Source organism: Corvus hawaiiensis, chromosome 10 (genome assembly GCF_020740725.1).
Source record: "Corvus hawaiiensis isolate bCorHaw1 chromosome 10, bCorHaw1.pri.cur, whole genome shotgun sequence".
Taxonomy (NCBI): Eukaryota; Metazoa; Chordata; class Aves; order Passeriformes; family Corvidae; genus Corvus; species Corvus hawaiiensis.
The window spans coordinates 19,094,796-19,113,718 of record NC_063222.1 but is presented as its reverse complement, the minus strand read 5'-3'; the positions used below and the strand labels follow the sequence as shown (position 1 = coordinate 19,113,718).

The 18,923-nt window shown below is 42.0% G+C and overlaps 1 protein-coding gene across 3 annotated transcripts in view; it reads left to right on the top strand.

Annotated features, from left to right (window-relative positions):
- PDE6D (phosphodiesterase 6D) overlaps positions 1-17,384 on the top strand; it is a 34,743-nt gene extending 17,359 nt beyond the window's left edge. For 2 of the 3 annotated variants that reach the window (XM_048315033.1, XM_048315035.1), the window contains exons 2-5: positions 10,070-10,158; positions 13,322-13,447; positions 14,253-14,358; positions 16,756-17,384. In XM_048315033.1, coding sequence (XP_048170990.1) covers positions 10,070-10,158; positions 13,322-13,447; positions 14,253-14,358; positions 16,756-16,837 — 403 coding nt within the window. In that variant the 3' untranslated portion in view covers positions 16,838-17,384. Of the gene's footprint in view, positions 1-4,099; positions 4,203-10,069; positions 10,159-13,321; positions 13,448-14,252; positions 14,359-16,755 lie in introns of all 3 variants that reach the window. The other variant, XM_048315034.1, reaches the window with a different exon arrangement.
- Positions 17,385-18,923: the final 1,539 nt, after the last annotated feature.

Here is an 18,923-nt window from a genome sequence, read left to right as displayed (position 1 = left end):
GCTTGGCAGTGATTCAGAACCACCCTGCTTTCGAGATAGGGTGACTGAGAAACCAACAAAAGCAAGAGAAACAGAGTGAAGGAAACCACTGGCACCCACCCCACAGCATGATGGCAGCAATCTGTGCTCCTGCGGGCACTCCAAGTTACAATAAGAGTTTCCATCAGCCAGGGAGCACAGTTCCTGGCTGCCTAAAAAGAGAGGCAGTATTGTCTGTTGAAACCCAAGTCTTGAAGCCAAACACCTCCTGAGATATCTTTCCTCTTCTCTTACTGATTCATTGTGTGGCTGTGGGCAAGTCTTCATGTTTATTTCCCAGTCTCTACAATAGGCAGTTATTAAGCTACTTTGAGAGCATGAGTTGAAGTTTTTGAAGCACAGTGTAGTACTAGGTATGGTTTAAGTTACTGATCACTGAGCTGTACTGTATTGCCTGTTATGGGGGGCATCCTGTCTCTCCAGGTAATTGATGGGGTTTGCCTCCCATCTGGAGTGGCCCTTGGTAGATGACAGTGACAGTATGAAGCTGTTGCAAACTGCTGGCCCAGTTCATGCCAAAGCCAAACCTCTCACCAATTTCCAATCTGCATATCTGTACTTAGAAGTACATGATATATTAATGCCTGCAGTAAATTACATATTCTTCTAAAATACGTGAAACTGATAAATCTGTGGACTATCAGAAGCAGTCTTTGGAGCTCAATGGGCTGATGTGCTAGAGAGCTCTGTAAGAGAGACATGGAATGAAGGAGAGAAAAAAGAAATTAAACATTAATGGGGGGGAAAAGCACATAGTCACTACATAAGCACAAGCAGTTGGAAGTCATGGAGGCTTTCTGTGTATTCAGTTGCTTATTTTACCAGGGGACACTTTCAGCCAGAGATATTGCTTGGAGTTGAATGCATAAACGGAACAGCGGGGGGACCTGCTGATGCTCAGCTTTGCCATTCTCAATAAACATCACTTTGCTCAATAGAGAAATTATTGCAGAGGCCTTCAAGGAACAAAAGCATTGACTGGCCACAAGCAGTGCTGATAAAACTGCCTCTTTAGAGCCTTTTAGGTTTGCTTTTTCTCCGTTTTGCACACAAGGCTACAGGTCATTCAAGTGAAACTCTATGAAAATGCCAGCTAAGCAGCCATGTTTATCCTAAAAATTTGGTCAAAGAAGTCATTGTTCCTCTGCTCAGGTCTGTGCCCTTTGAATATGGGGAAGTGTGAAGATCCTTTTAGACATAAAAAATCCAATCTTCCAGTGTTGCAAAAATGACATGAAATCAATCCAATTTTCTTTTATAAGGAAGCCAATATAATGCATATTTTAAAACAGTTGAATAATTGTATGAAATAAAGAGGCGTATTGAGGCTTAAAATGCCTCATTCCATTAAAGCTGATTTTGTTGCATAACTGTCGTGACATCAGCTCTGTAAAGAACAATAGTCCATAACGATTTACAGGGAGATAAATTCCTGTGAGGGCTTCTAGCTGCAACCTTATCTATGAAAATGAAGTTATGCACCAGAACCCCTTGATAGATTGTTTCCATGAAATTCCCTCTAGTTCACTTATTGATGAGAACCTTGAAATGCTACCATAATAGTTCAGCTGTGATGAAATTATTGTTTTGAAGTAGTTAAGACAAAGTTATTTCAATTGCTGAATCACTTTCAATGTTCACTTGCAGAGAGGAAAATTGTTTGATGTGCTAAAATTAAAAAGTGGACAAACTGATTCCAATTGTTTTTGGGTTTAAAGAATTTAACTTAATTTTAAGCATTCTGGTTGTGGCTCCTCAAGCTGTCCTGCAATCTGTCTTAACTTTTGATATAGGCCAGGCATCTTCTATAAGGAGGTTCCAGTGTTTCAACTGTATTTTTAGTTTCCCTTGTATACATGATGCCTCTATTAGCTTTCTCCCTAGTTACATTCAGTTTTGTTCTTTCCACTGAGCAACACACTTTAAAATTACATTCTGATAAAGCCCTATGGATTTTAAAGGTCACATTCTTTTCTTGGATGAATACATCATTCCCATTGATTCACCTGCTGTTTCTGCAAAATCAGAGTATTACTGATGACATTAATTATGTTCATATTCAAAGAGTTCTTAGCACAAGCTCAGGCTTTTCTAACATGCTAATTTTTGAGATGCATTTAAAATGCAGGGAAGATGGGAGGAGTTGGGTGTTATTGCACTGGAAAAGAGAAAATAATTTTCTTTGTGCAATTCGTGGTCCTACAAGGAATGATGAGTTTTTCCAAGTTATTGATTGTTTTACTACCTAGACTGTAAAGCAATCTCCAGATGCGCTCACATGTTGTTTTTCCTGCTGAGGCATTGGTATGAAGGAATTCTGTCAAGGCTATTGAGGTAAGCCAAAGAAAAGCCTAAAAAACACAGGTGGCAGAAAACACATAAAACCACTACATTGCTTCAGCTTGCTTTTATTTTGGCACTGTTATCTGGTTCTAGGGACCATTTTAACATCTGTCTCTAGTGGAAACAAAGCATATTTCTGATAGTAGCAAACAGATCTGGCACAGAAGGCAGCTTGCTCCCTCTAACAGGGGAATCTGCCCCATAAGCCAGTGATGTGTGTATAGATTTGATTTGGAGCTTATTCCCACTTTAAACAACATCATATTCATTGTACCACGAGTACATTTTGGGTTTTACTTAAAATTTTTTTTGTTAGGGATCTCAAATCTTAGCGTATGGGGGGGGTTTTTGAGATTAGAAGTGGTTTAATCTCTCTGGGTTGAGTTTAGTTCCCAGAGAAGTGCCCAGCATGCTCTCCAGAAGCCTTTTCTTGTAGCCCTAGCTGGTGTGCTGGGGTAGCAGGGCAGTGTCCTCATCTGCTGCAGGCAGGAGCTGCTCGGGAGTGTCACGTGTTGTTACTTTTGTCTGAAGAAATCAAAGGTTACTTGCAAATACCTAAACTGGTTCCTATTGCTCATCACTGACAAAATTTGCTGGACTTCATAAGAGTTAAGCTTCTTCAACACTAGACTTACCTGGACAGAGGTGTAAACCTTGAAGCAGTAGTGTCTACATCCCTGGTTCAGCTGTGTGCAAACCACTATAATTTATTCTTTTTTCCCTTTTTCCCTCCTGATGACCCTTAGCTTCATTTTCAGTAGATATGTAATGCTTTCCTTTAAAATGTGCATCTGTTTGTTTCTTGCTCCTTCTGTTTGAGGAAGAGAGGAAAAGTCAGTGAAATTGAAGCCTGGCTTAGTTTGCAGTACTGATGGGTATTACCAAAGAAAGAAAACACATTCTCTCAACGTGCCTGCCCATGGTGGACACTTCTCCTTCCAGAGTCTAGGAGCTCTCCATCTTCATTGTTTTCATACATGTACCTGCTTTTGTTAAGGCTACTGTAGGTGTCACAAATTCTGATTTAAATATTTAAGATTTGGAGAGATTTCACTCTGAGTATTTTCAGACAGTTAATTGCCAACACTAAAAATTAAACGTAAACTAACTTAAAGCAAACTCTGCCTTGTTCTGCTACATGCTGTCACTAGGATGCTGTGGAGTACAGATGGATGTTAGTTGTTCATTTTGATGAAAATACTGAATAATATTTGTGTCTTTCAACCTAAACTGTTCGAAGGCACAGATGTTTAAGTGGATAAAATTTTTATTAGCAAATGCTGGATGTGGGTTTACTTCATTTCCAATGTTTGTAGAGATAAATAGGTTCTATAGTTCTCTAGTTTATTGGCATCCCATTGCAGCTGATCTGGCTGTGAATGGACCTAGGCTGCATTTTTGTTGTAGACTTTCACAGTGAGCCTTGCTAAATTAAAATGTATTCCGAGGTTCAAGCAGGAAATACTTGGTATGAACATAGCTCAGTTTCAAAATAGTCCCCCAAGGCACAGGGAGAATGTGACACAAAGCAAGGGAGTACTGGAGCTTCACTCCAGGGCCACCCTACTGCCCAGTGGGAATGATCAGAGCTCTGTCTACTTAACACAGTAGAAGGGAGCAATATTAACTTCTGCCCTTTTACCATAATTTTCTATTACAGCTAAGGTAAGGTTGGCATGGCGTGCAGTAACTTGTGTAACTGTCTTTCCAAATACAGGCCAAGAGCAGCTTAATCCAGAACTGTGTGGTGGATGTTAGATGGAAGTTCATTGTGGTGATACCAGATCTGTGCAGGCACACACAGAGATGTAAGGCAGAAGGTATAAAGGGAAGTATAAAGTATACGGGTATACGATATTGTGTTGATATTTTTGCTGTGATGCTGTAGCTGTTAAATATATCCCTCTGATTACATAATTTTATGTGAAATGACTTTGTTGGTTGCTGAGGATTTTTGCTGCATTTTGTCATGTGGTTCACATTAATCTGTGGATCTCCCTGGCTTCTGTTGCACAGCAATTTGTTCTGTACAGGAGACTTGAAAAGCAGGCTCTTTTACAGCAAGTGGAGGAGTGTCAGGAGTGCTTTGAAGGGATAATTGGCTACCTTCCATTTGAGGATTTAATAGAGCACCTTTCCAGTCCCCAGCACCTCCCATCATTTGGAGAAGCACAGTAACCCATATCTTGTGCATCACTCCAGGAAAGTTGATTTATAATAGATGAGTTTTTTTAAAGTTCTGCTCCTGTAGGAGCTGTCATTGCATGTTTTTGGTCTAATCAGGAACTCAAGAAAGTGTGCTGCTTTCTGGAAGCAGGAGAAGTTGACAGTACTATACCCGAAGGCTCCAGTAATGTGTGAGGAATAGCTTCCAGTTTTTGTGTGTTGGTATTCCTGTTACTACACAGAAAGGATGGCTGCTTATTCAGTAGATAGGATGTTGCACTGAATTTCATCCTTAGGCTAGGAAGAACACTGCCAGCATGTGTACTTGTGGTTTATTAAACAGCAGGCAGCAGCATTTCTCTTGAGTGTGAACAGAGTGAATTCAAGGACCTGAATCAGCAGAACGTCTATGCATATGATTTAATTTAAGCACACAATTAGGAGTTCTGTGGAAGTTGTAATAAAAAGTAAGATCAGAGATGGCAAAGATGACAGGATGAATGGCATGAGTGGAGGAGAAACGTAAGGCCATTTAGGTGGTCTACTTTGTAGTCCTGTAGTTTAGTAGTTACTTTGCATAATTTATATTGGTCCCGATTCCTCAGACTGGACTGAAGCAACTGAGATGCAAATATTCTTCTGGGAAAATATGTCTGATATAAATATAATCCCTGAAGTGTGATCTTTACTTGCTTGTAAGGTAATGTGCTTGCCCCATGTCATGACTGCCTGGTTGTGTCTGCTTTTCACAACAGAGTGTGTAAAATGAGGAGTGAAGGTTGGCAAGTTCAGATCAGAAGCTTATTTGGGTCTGCAACAGGGATTGTTGTCTGACTTGTTTGGGGCTTTCAGCTCCACCTTCTCCCAGAGGACAGGTCTCATTAACATGTAATTGTTGAGATGCTGTTTGGACCTGGCATGTAGTGAACTGTTTTTAATGTTGCATTTCATGTGGAAAAAAAAAAGCTGGCAAAGATGATGAAAGACCTTCCTTCTAGGAGTGGTTATGAACATTAGCCTTGCTTTTATTATGAAATATAAGAGTACTGCAGTTCCTGAGGTTTTAGAATAGTGTAGACAGCAAGGAATAAAATGAAAAATGGATCATTTTAACAAAAGAAATTACACCTACTGTTTGTCACAGCTTTTGAGATATTCAAGAAGTGCTAAACATTAAAACATACAAATAATAGTCAGGAAGATTGAGTCAGAACTTCTTTTAACTCCATACTACTGTAATGATAAATTTTGTTTGTACTCATTCTCTTCTTCAAGGCTACTCTTAATTACAAGTGTGGTAATACAAGGCAATCTTTTGCAATGCTAAAGCACTGAAAGATAAGGATATACGTTTTGATTTGTTTGAACCAAGTGATCTCTATGACAGATACAAAAAAAGAGAACTTCTGACAACAGAGGTATTCAAGAAAGCAAAATTTGGATTTAGAAATGCACAAACCATTCCCCTTCATCAGGCTAAGCAAAGTAGGTCTATGAGGAAGCTAATTCATGTCATGTATATAAAGCAAGTCAGGTTCCAGCTACTACAAAGCTTTTATGTAAGACTTTGCTGACCCAATAGGTGGTGGAATATAAATAGATCAACAGTACACCCTTCCTTCTGCTGTTCTACCTAATCCTTTCTTGCCTTCAGGATTGAAGAGTATTTGATCTATTGAGTCTTAAATCAGACATTGTTTTCAAAAAAAACAACCAAGCCCCCAAAATCCAGGTGAATGAAAATTTAATGGTGTAAGAGTGAGAAAACTGAATTAGGAATACACTACTGTTCTTCCTTCCCCTCTCTCAACATACAGAAACTTCACAAAGCTGGAATTGCCTGGCTTCCTACTTGCTCTTCTTAGCTACCCCTGTCAAGTGGCTTAACATGAACCTCTTCAAAAAGAGTAATTGTATTAAACCAATATTAATTTACTTTCTCCTTTTCAATAATGCTTAAAATGCCCTTGTCATCCTGCCCGCAGGTCTCCACTGCTGCTCAGGAGGTGGAGCACTCTTTATTTTTAGTAACAATATCTCTCATGCTGGGGTGGAAGAATCTTAAACCAATTAAACACATTAGAAGATAATAGTGCATATAGGTTTCGTTCAAGATGTGCATTTTCTTCACTCTGGGGTATGTCCTAGTACCAGCCTTCCTATCCAAGATGACAGAAATAGTGTGATAAGCTGCTGACTAGGTAAGCAGTATAGCTGCTGCTTTGTCAGTTACTCCCTTGTCAAGAAATCACTTGTGATGGGGTTTGCCTCTTTTTTTTTTGTTAATTCCATTACAGTTAAGTTTTGTACATTACCTCGATTTTGACTTAAACATTTTCCATATGCCTGTTTCTTTTTAAACATTTATTTTTTAAAAAGAATTAACCTCTTGTACATGAAGTGTTTTTTTCAATAGAAAGAAATTGTGTGTGTGTGTGTGCTTCTAAGATCTGATGATTTGTTCTTCCCTTTTAATAATGCTTAGTTACTGGGAAAAAACTTGTGAACTGGCTGGTGTATTCTGATCCCTTCAAATATGTTTGGGTCCACATATTTTTACTCTTTGCATACACTCTGATTAGCAGGTTGATTTTGTTTCTTCAGTTGCAGAAGTTGCAAAAGCATGTCCTGAACCAGCACACGGACTTGTCAAGGTCAGAAAGCCTTTGGCTACACTGACATTAAACCTTTATTTATTTGATAAGGAATTTACACAGGCTAGCAATGTTCAGTTTGTTTAAATACAAGATATTTTCTAGGAACTGTGGTGTGCCTTACTGCATGTATGAGGCATGGTCTCGTCAGCAGGGGTATAGCCTTGAGCTTTTTATTTATTCTTCATCGTGAATTTGACAGTCATCATACAAAGCATGGAGCAGGCTGTCCTGCATGGATTTACTTTTACAGTGGAACATCAATAAACAAAGCCAGATAGCACTTTATAGATGTCCAGCACCCCAAATGTTAACAAACATTTTAAATGTTAACATTGTTCAGCAGAGCAACATAACTTGTATCATCTTTCTTGGACTGGACTGAGAGAGAAATCCTGATAGGGAGAAGTTACAGAGGTCAGTAGTGTACAGTAGTGTTTTCTCTCACCAGAAATAGTAGGTCACTAACACGCTGTAACTGTGTATTTCAGGTAAGGATAATAATTAAGCTGTCAGGCTACTTCTCACTGAAGGGCACTTCTAATATAATACTTTTGAAAATGGTAAATGTGATTTTAGAGTGCTCCAAAAATTGACAAGGGAAGAGGGATGGGAAGGCAAGGCAAGTCATGGCAAGGAAAAGGAATGGTCCGTTAGTTAAAATACTGATATAGCAATTGGGAGGCTGGATCAGTTCAGTTGCAGTGCTGGGTTTGCTGTCCTGGTCAGTGTTTCATTTCCAGTTCAGAGGAGCTTGGCTAGTGCTCTGTTTGGCACTGCACAGCCTGTGGCCAAACCTGGGAGCTCATAACTCTGACGGATATTGATCGTGAACAAATAGCAAGTAAACACTTGTGAGGGGAACATTTTTTAAAGGTAGTACAGGTTTTTGATAATCAAGTGCCCAATTTACTAAATTACTGCTCAGCTAATAGTTAGGAGTGTTTGCATGGCAGAGTGTCGGGAAGATAAATGAGTTTGTCAGTGAGATGCTCAGATTGTCTCATTTGTTATTTTCCCCTCGTACATGGCATTTGATAGATGGCACACTGCTTTCTATGCAAATAACTTCACCCTGGCTAGTTTGTATGTTTGTGTGTGGGAAGATGTATGGAAAAACGGTGGATTTTTTTTACATTTTAAATTACAGTTGGGGCAGTTCCATCCTGCAGGCTGTGTTGGCTGAGGACTTCGACTTTTCCAGCCAGCACTACATGAAATGCCCAGCCCTGCTGCAGGTTCTTCTTGCCATTCTGCTGCTCCTTTTCTCTCTCTGACGTCCCTGCCAGCCCCTGTCTCCCTTGGGTTGCTGGCTGGGGAGAGAGCTAGACTTTGCAGCTTCCTGTTAGGATTTGGAGGTGCCATATGGGACCCTCAGAGGATGTTTTTCATCTTCTGCCCCTTTCTCTTTTACCTTAATCCCAGAACAAGTGGTAGCCATCGTGTTTAGAACAGGCCTGGAAGGACACGAGCAGGCTGCCCTATGTTCCCCCTTCCCATGCTCCAAGTTGTTGCTAAGTTTTGTGTGAACAGACTCTGTGCACACATTCCCTTTGTCCTTTCAGTGAGACATGGAAAGTCTGACCAGCCCTCAGCAAGGGAAAAACTCCTCACATCTCTGTTGAAGCAGCCATTTTCTCTTCCCTTCCTCCATACACATAATTTTAAAACAAATATTACCCTGTAATGCAAAATTTGCTAAAGCATCTGTTTCTTCCTGAGAGCTCTGGAAAAATGTGATCGATGTGATGAGTTTGTGAGTCTGCCTGGAAACTGCGTATGTTAGAGGATGAGTTCAATATGCAAATCTCCAACAGCTCCTATTTATACTCATGTCAAGGTCCATATTGTCCCTCTTCTGTCTCTCCACCTCCCCAGCCAGTTCCTTGAGCAGTTGTTGTAGGCAGTACTGAGTATGAAGGGTGCACTGCCATAAAGCAGTCAAGGGAGCTCCTGGAAAGGCTCTGGTTTGTGTGGGCTCATCCCACAAGTCTGCTCTGTTCAGTCTCTGGCATTGACACTGGTGAATCGTCAGAGCCACCCTGATGAGCTGCGGAGCAGGAGGGCCTGAGGCTTATGGATGGCTGTGTCCCTGTTCAAGATGGCATCAGGCAGGTGTGCAGGCTCCTTGTTCTGAGCTGTCAGTGTCTGAGTTATCCTGTGAGAGAGATTTTTCAAAGGTGTGCTTAAGATCATTATTAGCTGTCCCTTTGGAAATATGAATATTTCCTACTTGCCTATAAATTTATTGACTAATTCACTGATCTGGGCATTTTGAAAGCTGGCACAGCCTCATTTGCTGAGAGTGAAGAGAAGATCTCTCTTTGCTTAGCACTCAGCAGCTGAAGAATTCTCATGAGTGGCAGTTACGAGGTCAACAGCAATAGAACATCCCTTGATGTTACTATTTTGTAAGCTAAGACAACAAGCTCGATTGAATGTTATTCTTTTTACCATGTTATGTAGAAAGGACTCCTTTTCCTGGTGTTTTTCAAATGCTGGAGAACAGCAATTGTTTGTGTAGAATTATCTGTTATTGTTAGCAATGTTCTTGCTTCTCTGCAGCACAGTGACACTGCCTTTATCCTTTAGAAGCAATGGAAAATGATAAATGAGGTTAACAAGCTTCAGTCTAAAGTGAAAACTAAATCTGTGGCTATACAATTCTTGTTGCATTCATTCTGATCAGGGGTTGGCTTGTTCATTTATTCTTGGGGAAAAAGCATCTCTTTTCCTTGGCCTCCTGAGAATCAGAAACCATGATGGAAACTCACCTGGAGTAGCCTATTTCAGAGCTCAGCAAAGAATACTACACAGAGCATTTAGGGATATAGATGGCTTGTTTTCCTTATTTGCTTCCCAATCAGAAATTGGATGAACCTTCGGGATGCAGAAACAGGGAAAATCCTCTGGCAAGGAACAGAAGATCTGTCTGTACCTGGAGTGGAGCATGAAGGTACTGTGTGATTTTATTCTTCGTTTTGGGGCTGGGTGGTGCTGCATGTCTGGGTCACCTGAGTTGCAAACACCCCTGCTTTGAAGGACAGATGTCACCTTTGTCACTTGGGCAAATCATATCACCTCACTGTGCCTCAGATTTTCATCACAAATAAAACAGGAACTGTCATCTCCATCAGAGGAGCTTGGGGAATTAATTAAAACATACTCTGGCCTGAGATTAATGCCCATTGTACAAGGAGTAGTTAAGACCTTATCTGGTGCACAGTTCACTCATCCATCTAGAAGATGGATGACTACAAACTGTAGCAGATGCAGAGGAGAGCTATTAGGAGAAGCCACTGAAAATATTACAGATGGGAGGATGGTCTTCCTTGGGAGAAGAGATGAAAAAAGCAGTTCTTGTATGTCATAGCTAGAAAAGAAATCTGAAGTAGATAGGTTATGCTCAATAAATAGGCTGGAAGCGGGGGAGACGTCCAACAGAACAGGGTGATCTGATGGTGAATTAAAAGTTGTGGGAAAATATGGTTCTGGTACAGTCCTGCAGCAGAAGCAGTGAGGGCAAACAGAATAACTGTTTTAAAACTAAGTCCATATGTGTCTTAAAGTCATTATATAGTACCTGTGTGTGTGTGTGTGTGGATGTTCTGTGGCCATTCAGGGCAAATCACAGTCTAGACAATAGCAAACAAAGAACCAAATATATAGCAGAGTGAATAAAATATCTTTTCTTTAAACAGGACTTCTGTTTGCTTTTTAAACATGACTTCTATTTGATTTAAGCACAAGTTTCTTTATAAAATGAACTCTTAAGTTTCAAATCATGATACTGTGTTACTACCTTAACTTACTGTTACCACTTAGATGAAAAAAAAACAATATTAATGTGGTATTGGGTTGCTGCCAAAGTCTTAACATTAAACTGCCTTAGGAAGTGAAAATCACAGCCTGAGCACCTGAAACTGGAATTAATCATCTAAACCAGCTTTTGACAGCAGGGGCTTTTCCAGCCAGCTCGATTCAGTGACAGGGCATTCAAAACTGGGAGGCAATTTGGAAGATGCAAATCTGTAAAGTTTGGTTTCTTCCAATATACAAGCAAATCTTGGAGTAAGCTGCTGAGGTGTAGCTCTTACAGAATCCCCACAGCCAGCTTTCATTCATGACATACAAACAGTCCTTTCATTATCTAAGAAAAGGTGTAGTTTGAAATGTAAAATCACTTTGGCTAAAATAACTTGCTTTGTTATGTGTCCCAAATATTTAAGGTAGCTTTATTTAAATGAAAGGAGAACATAATTATATGGATATTTTAATTGAATTTCAGTTTCTAACTGAACACAGTTGGACCCAAAATGACTTGCTTAGTAAATAAGAAATGTGTCATTCAACGCTTTTTGATCTAATCAGCATAAAGTATCTGAATAAATGTATATTAACCATGTAAGTGCTTAAATAAATGTGCAGGTGTAGTACATCCTAAAGTTAACAAAAAGCAATAGTAAATTTAGGATTAAGTCTATGCTTATTTGCATCCCAGCATGGTTTAAAATGGACCTAACTGACGAGAATCAAACTTCCTTCTTTTCTATATTTTTCATAGAAAATAAAAAGAGAAATAAAAGTTAAATGAGCTTAAAAAAATAATTTCAATTAAAATTTTTGCTTGATGGTATAAATGTAAATTAAAATGTCTTAGATGTTTAAAGACAATGCAGTCCTACTTTTATTAAAAGTAACTATTTATTTGGTAGTTTTACAATGTTAAAGCAAACATTCTCAGCAGTCTGTCTTGGGGATGAAGGAAATGAAATTACTAAATTGCAGAATAGTTTTAACAAGTCATTTTACACTTAACTGCAAAGGGATGTTTACCCACAGTGGTGTAGTCTGTACTGATGAGGGTGGTAAAGATGGTGCCATGCAGATTTCCGTGGTGCAAAAAATCTCATAAAAATAATTAGAGATCTTTTACATTTAAAACACTTGCATTACACTTTTAATTTTCTTTTTAATCTTTTTTTTTTTTTAACAAACTGTGGGCTGTGTACTTCTCCTTGGGGTAGGATGCTGGCTTACATTCTCTAAGCCTCCAGCTCTCAAGATTGGTCTCATGTCAGGGCCCTACTCTATTAAACTGTTCTACATTATGTAGATTTGCCTAGGGTTTGGGAGACTCTTCCTGTTATTAAACACCAAGCTGCTGCCTGTTGATGGATGTTTTGATATTCTTTCCATTTTGGAACAGTTTGGCTCATAAAGCACATGCCAGCTGTCTTCCCTCTTTCTTTCTAATAAATTCACATAAAACATTCTCTAAAATGCAGGAAGGATTATGCACAATCACACCACTGAAGTATGATGGGCTTGGGAGATTTTTACTGTATTGACTCCCCCCCATATTCTCCTGATTAGGACTCTTAATCAGTGGTCTCAAACTGTCCCTTCTCTTACTCCTCCACCTCTAAAAAAAAAAATCATCTTGTGAAACATCTACTGGGTACAGTTTGCCATTTGCTGTTGGTGTCTCACCCATTGCAAGGGCCCAGAAACCTGGATTGTCAAATGGCTCTCTTAAACCTTCCAGTGTGGTTCTGGCTTTACAGCCTGGGTAGGTCTCACTGTTAAGGGAACAGTCATTTACTTCCACAGGACACTTCCCAGAGCTCTGAGATGGCTGAGGAAGTGCTGCTGGGCTGGGAAATTCACACTTGTGGTTTGCTCTGGGGATGCACAGTCTGAGAGCGAAGGGAAAGTGAGAAGGGCTAAGAGGCTTGGTGTGCTAAGCAGCCCTTTGGCTGCCAGTGATCTTCAGCACAATTCCTCAAGTAAAAATTTAAGTTGCATCTTATATTTCATCTTGAAAAATTATGGGGTTTAGTAACAAACAACTAAGAACTAGGAGTCTGAGAGATCAGTGTTGTATCCCTGGTTCTGTCATTCTTGGCTGTGGGAAAGGTACTTAAGGTATTTGCATCTTGGATTTCACTCTTGCAAATGTAAAAACAAATGTAAAAACAAAGTCCTTTGTGTTTGCATTTTTCCTGCTGCTATGATCTTGTATTAGTCCTAATCATTATTTCCAAGTATTGAATAATAATAATACCTGCAGAAGCTGCATTTTACTGTGTCCAAATAATGCTTTTTCTGTTTCACAGCTCGAGTTCCTAAAAAAATCCTGAAATGCAAAGCAGTATCTCGGGAGTTAAACTTTTCCTCAGCAGAACAAATGGAAAAATTCCGTCTGGAACAGAAAGTTTATTTCAAAGGGCAGTGTCTAGAAGGTATGGATGTGCTCTGTGTGCTGCAGCACAGGGACTGACCCGCAGCAGAGCAGGGATTAGAGTGACTAAAACGGGTTGAATGTGGTGATTTTAATTTTTCAGAGTAGCACTGAAGCACTCATCTTGTCAGGACTAATGGGCCACAGTATTAAGGATAGCATTTCATAAGTGTATTAACACTTTGTTATGTAAGCAAAAAAGCTGGGTAATCATGTCTGAGGGCATAAATCCACCACAGGCTGCCTGAGGCAAGGAAACAGGTTATTTCAGAGTCAGCTATTACTGGAATTCCTGGGTCTTCCTCAGAGTGCCAGGCTGGAGCCTCTGGTTTACCTGGGTTACAGCAATGCCAGTGACCCCACAACTGCACATCTGACCCCCCTCACTGCAGTGCTGCTCTTAATCTGGGCTTGAGGAGGGGCAGATAAAACATTGAGCTCTTCTGTGTCTTTTGGGCAACCAGTTGCACACTTAGCCTCAGCTGGATCCCAGGGACGTCTGCAGGAGGAGGAGTGTGGTTTCCCTGTTCCCAATTAGGTGTGTTAAAATTTCCACCAAATGCTAAGGAAGTGGTTGACCTTATCAGTACCATCAGCTATTTTAGAAAGGGAGTATCTGCTCTAAGAGGAGGGCAGGGCTCAGTGCAGTTTAAGCTGTACAAAGTAATTTAAATGTAAAATGTTGGCAGCCCAGCAGGACAGTTTAGGGAGTTGCCCAGCCTGTCAGGTGAAAAGCAAAAGGACCATTTGTGAATTTTCTTCTTTCAAATGCCTCTGGATCTTTTTTTTTTTGTTTTACTTTGCAGAATGGTTCTTTGAATTTGGTTTTGTGATTCCTAACTCCACAAACACTTGGCAGTCCTTGATAGAGGCAGCACCTGAATCACAGATGATGCCAGCTAACGTTTTAACGTGAGTGCCTTGGGCTTGCAGAATCTGAGAGCAGGCAAAGCAAAAGCCGTGTGTGGCATTTCCTTGGGGGCAACGGTGGGAAAGAGGAGAGGGAACTGCTACCAACTCTGAATCATCTCACTGCTGTTAGTTGTTGAGAGATAAAAGGGGCTAAGCCAACCTCACTACCTTCCTTCCCATAGGTCCAGTTTGCATTAATATAGCAATAAAGGTTTGGAGAAAGTGAAACTGATTCTTTAATAAAGTTACTTCAGTTTTTTTGAAGGTTAATCGTGAAAGGATTTTAAAATATTTTTCTATTTAATACCCCTTACAACCAGGGGACAAAAGTACCCAGCAGATTTTTGGGCCATTTTTAAATCAGCTATTGATCACTGACTCTCGTCCAAAGTAGTTTAGTTCATGCAATAGATCACCTGTAGTAGCTGCTCTAGTGTTTGTTTCATCACTGTAACATTTTGCTGAGCTTTGCGTCTTTAACACTGGCTTATACACATTTAGTGTACATGCATTTATATACATTTGTATACACTATGCACTGAGTTGTATCTGGGGCTAAAATACCCTTAACAGGTAGGAATCAGTCATTTTACAGTCACCTGTCGGAAGATTCACACCCCCTCCTCACAGTCCAGTCCTGGCTCCGTGTGCACATGGGCTCCTGAGCAGGGCAGCAGTGCCTCAGACGTGTCACAGTGGCACGTGCTGGGCATTGCTCAGTGTGGGCAGCCAGGCTCCAGCTTTGGGGGGAAAGGCTCCTGGAGGAAGGCTCTTGGGAAGTGTAACCATCCTCCCTGCAGTGCTGGATGGGTGCTGGCAAGCACACAAGGAGTGCACTGCCAGAAACAGAAGGGTTTGGGAACCCTGCTGCCAACAAGAGGCAGACAGGGAGCAGCCAGTCTCACCTCAAGGTCACTGTGTCCTCTGGAAGACCTCCCTCTCCAGCATTTTCCCTCTTATTCCCTGTCTGGAGCAAAGCCAGTCGCATAGAGAAGGCACTGGGATGGGAGCTCCCGGCACTGATTCCCATTCACAGCACGTTTCAAAGAGAGAGCGGGCTTGGAAGAGAGCACCAGTGTTCCAATAGTGCTCCTGGCACAGCCTGCTCAGAACCTTGGAGGTGCTGCACACGTCCTCAGCTCCCAGAGCTAGGCACTGTCAGTCAATACAGGAGGAGCCAGGCTGGGGAACCAGAGTAAAGAAATAAAGACATCTGACAAGTTGGTTTTGATCATCTGAGGAATTCAAGATGTTTTTAGAACTGGGAGTCAAGAGAAGCTAGTTTTCAAATGACCTTGAGGATTTTCCGATGTCTCATTCTTTCCCTGAAGTATGTCCATGTGTAGTGGGGAGCCCAGATTGCTCTCTCCTATTCATGGAGGTGTCCTAAAGTAATTCTTGAGGCTTTTCTGTAGAACCCCCAGCCCAAAGAAATCCAAAGGGGAATTTGTGGCCCAAAGAAGTCATCATTTTCCAGCTGCTAAGATTTGGAGAACCCCTCACTTTCTGATATTCCCAAAGATCTCATGTTTGTCTTGGTGTTTCCAAACCAGGAGAGAATGGAGGTGTGATACTTGGTGCTAACCAAGACACTCTGCATGAAGAGTTCCCAGGATGACCGAGTATGAGATTGAGAACATTCCCTGACATTTAAGTTCAAACGTTGTCCACACCACAGCAAAACCTTACACTCACAGGAGGTTCAGTGTTACAGACACCAAGAGCCACAGTGGAGGTAGAACTGCTGCTTTGGTTTTCAAGAGCCAGGTTGTTTACACAGGGCCAGATCACACTGCTCAGGTGTCCAGGTGTTGTAATGGTCCCAGAGTTCTTATTTTATGTGCCAAAATCTCAAAAGTCAGCAAGTTAAATCCCCAGAGCTTCTGTCACACCCAAATCCATATTTCCATTGCAGTTTGTATAAAATATGCCTGTGTCTTTGCATTTAAGCACTTCTTGAGGGAAATGACAAGTTGGTTGATGTAGCTTGCTCAGCGCTAAAGGACAGAGAAGGATAACAAAAAAAGAATTCCCATTAGTTTTCACAATTCCTGCAGGAAAGAGGGGCCTGAAGATGCTGGGACTGCTAGTTTATTTTTAGCAATAGGAGTGAACAGGAGTTTGCTGTCCAAGCACTCTGCAGCCTGAGCAGTACCGTGCTCAGACATGGGAGGTGTGAAGGGAACATTCCACACAGGAATGTGTTTGGGAGATCCCTCAGTTCTGACTGAGCCAGACCAGGACAGTGCTCACTGTGTGCAGCTCCAAACCAAAGATCATGTTGGGGGGGGGGGTCAAGGTGGGAGCCCAGGCTTGTGAGAGCGTGGAGAGGAGCAATCTGTCCACTGTCCATGCATCCTTCTAACACCTCCTCTTTCTCCTCCTTTCCTCCTGCAGTGGTAATGTTATTATAGAAACCAAATTCTATGATGACGATCTTCTCGTAAGCACTTCCAGAGTGAGACTTTTCTACGTTTGAGATGGGGCTTTTTGGAGCTGTTTTAGTTTTCCTCCATACAGTTCTTGGTGCAGAACCCCCCGACTATCCAGTGGAAGACACTCCTGTAGGCGGTGACCCTGGGGACCAGCTCAGCGTGGGTTGTGACCTTTGCCCATCAGTTATTTTGCTTTCTCCTCTGACAAGACCAGACCAAACCCTCAGAGACGGGGCCATCTGCTCAGCGATGCCCTCAGGAAGAGAGGCTGTCTCTGAACACAGACAAACGATGGTCATGCAGAACCAGTACTGTAAATTTATGGTAGTCTCATCCTTTCTACTTCTCTGGACCCTGGTATAATCTCCCATTTCCACTCAAACCAAACTCTCAATGCTTTTCTTTTGGGGTTAAGTTAACCTTTTCATTTTTCTCATGTAGATTTTTATCCTTTCGCTGGATTTCTGTGTAACTGGTCCACACATCCTGTTACCCCAAACTTGTAAAATAGACTGTGATATCACCTAATGTAATTAAAACCAATTTCTCAATTAAAACATTCCTACCGTCCAAAGAAGGGAAGAAATGTTAGTGCTGTGTGTTTTCCTTTCTGTTACAAAAATGCACCTCAATAGGCACAAATTCCCATCACTCAAGCCAGCAGCAGAACAGGGCTTTCCACTGACCCGCCCCTTCCACAACCCCCATCTCTGTTAACTTCTCTTCCTCCAACTGGCCACATCAGAAAGGTGTCCTGACTTCTCTGACCAAGGTTTCTCCTTGGCTTCCTGTCTGTTAATCCCTTGGGGCCGATTGTCCCTTTGTCACCGATTGTGACAAATAGTGTCGAGCAGCACTGCGCACTATTCTGCTTTTCCAACTGCCTGGGGACACTCAAGCCCCTCTGGAAAACCTGTGTTCCCCTGAGCCCACCAGCATCACTCCTGTGCTGGGCTGGGCTCCCTGGAGCTCTGCTGGGGCTGCAGCTGCTCACACCAACGCTCCCTGCATGTGGGGGCTTCAGTGACACTTTCACTGGGACAGATTTCTCCAGCCCTGCTGCCACTTTTCCCTGCTGTTTGTAATCAGCTCTAGCACATGGACATCGTGGGAAGGGGCATCTCCAGCTTCTGCTCCTGATCAACATCACAGGCAGCTGTGTCATCACTCAATGCCTTGGTCAGCCTGTCCTGTTGCTGGGCTTGAGATCCTCAGAGTCACAGGAAAATGAAAGGCATCATTTCACATCCTGGATTCAGCCACTGGGTGTATGTGGGAGGGATGCAGAGTAAATATTTAGGGGGTTTGAAGTTGGACCATTAAGTCCCATTAGCCACAGTAGCAACTGGCAGGGCAGAGTCTTGTTGGCAGTGTGACCCATCCTAGGCCAGCCTTCAGAGACATCAACCACAACTGCACCCAGCAGGAACAACACCCAGTGAGGGTGAGACCTCTGTCCAAGAGGAAAAATAAAAAAGGTTGAAGGTCTTGAGAGCAGGTGCCTCTGTGTTGTAGGGCAGATGCTCTGGTAGGTCCACACAGCAGGTGTCCAGCAGAAACGGAGCAGGTACCACCTCCGCCAAGCTCAGCTACAACCAAGGACTGACCAAGAGCAGAGGGATGGATGCTCCCAGTGGGTCTGAGTCTACCCTGGTGTCTTTTCTTTGAATGGCCAATCGTATCCTGGGCTGCATCCAAAGCAGCACAGCCAGCAGGTCAAAGGAGATGATTCTCCCCCTCTACCCCACTCTCTTGAGATCCCACCTGGAGTGCTGCATCCAGCCCTGGGGTGTCAGTACAGAAAAGACACAGACCACACAGACCTCGTGGAGAGGGTCCAGAGAAGGCCACAAAAATGATCAGAGGGAAGGGTTGGCTCATTAGTAAGATAGGCTGAGACAGCTGTGGTTGTTCAGCCTGGAGAGCGCTCCAGAGAGAACTTTTTGCAGCCTTCCAGTACTTGAAGGGGCCTATAAGAGATGGGAACAGACTTTTTAGTAGGGTCTGTAGCTATAGGACAAGGTGTTGCAGTGGGGATCCTGCAACACGCATATATCAAACCAGGAGTCCCGTGGAAAGGAAATATATACGGACAGACAGATTCTTGATAGCTGTTTCAGAGAGATGTTT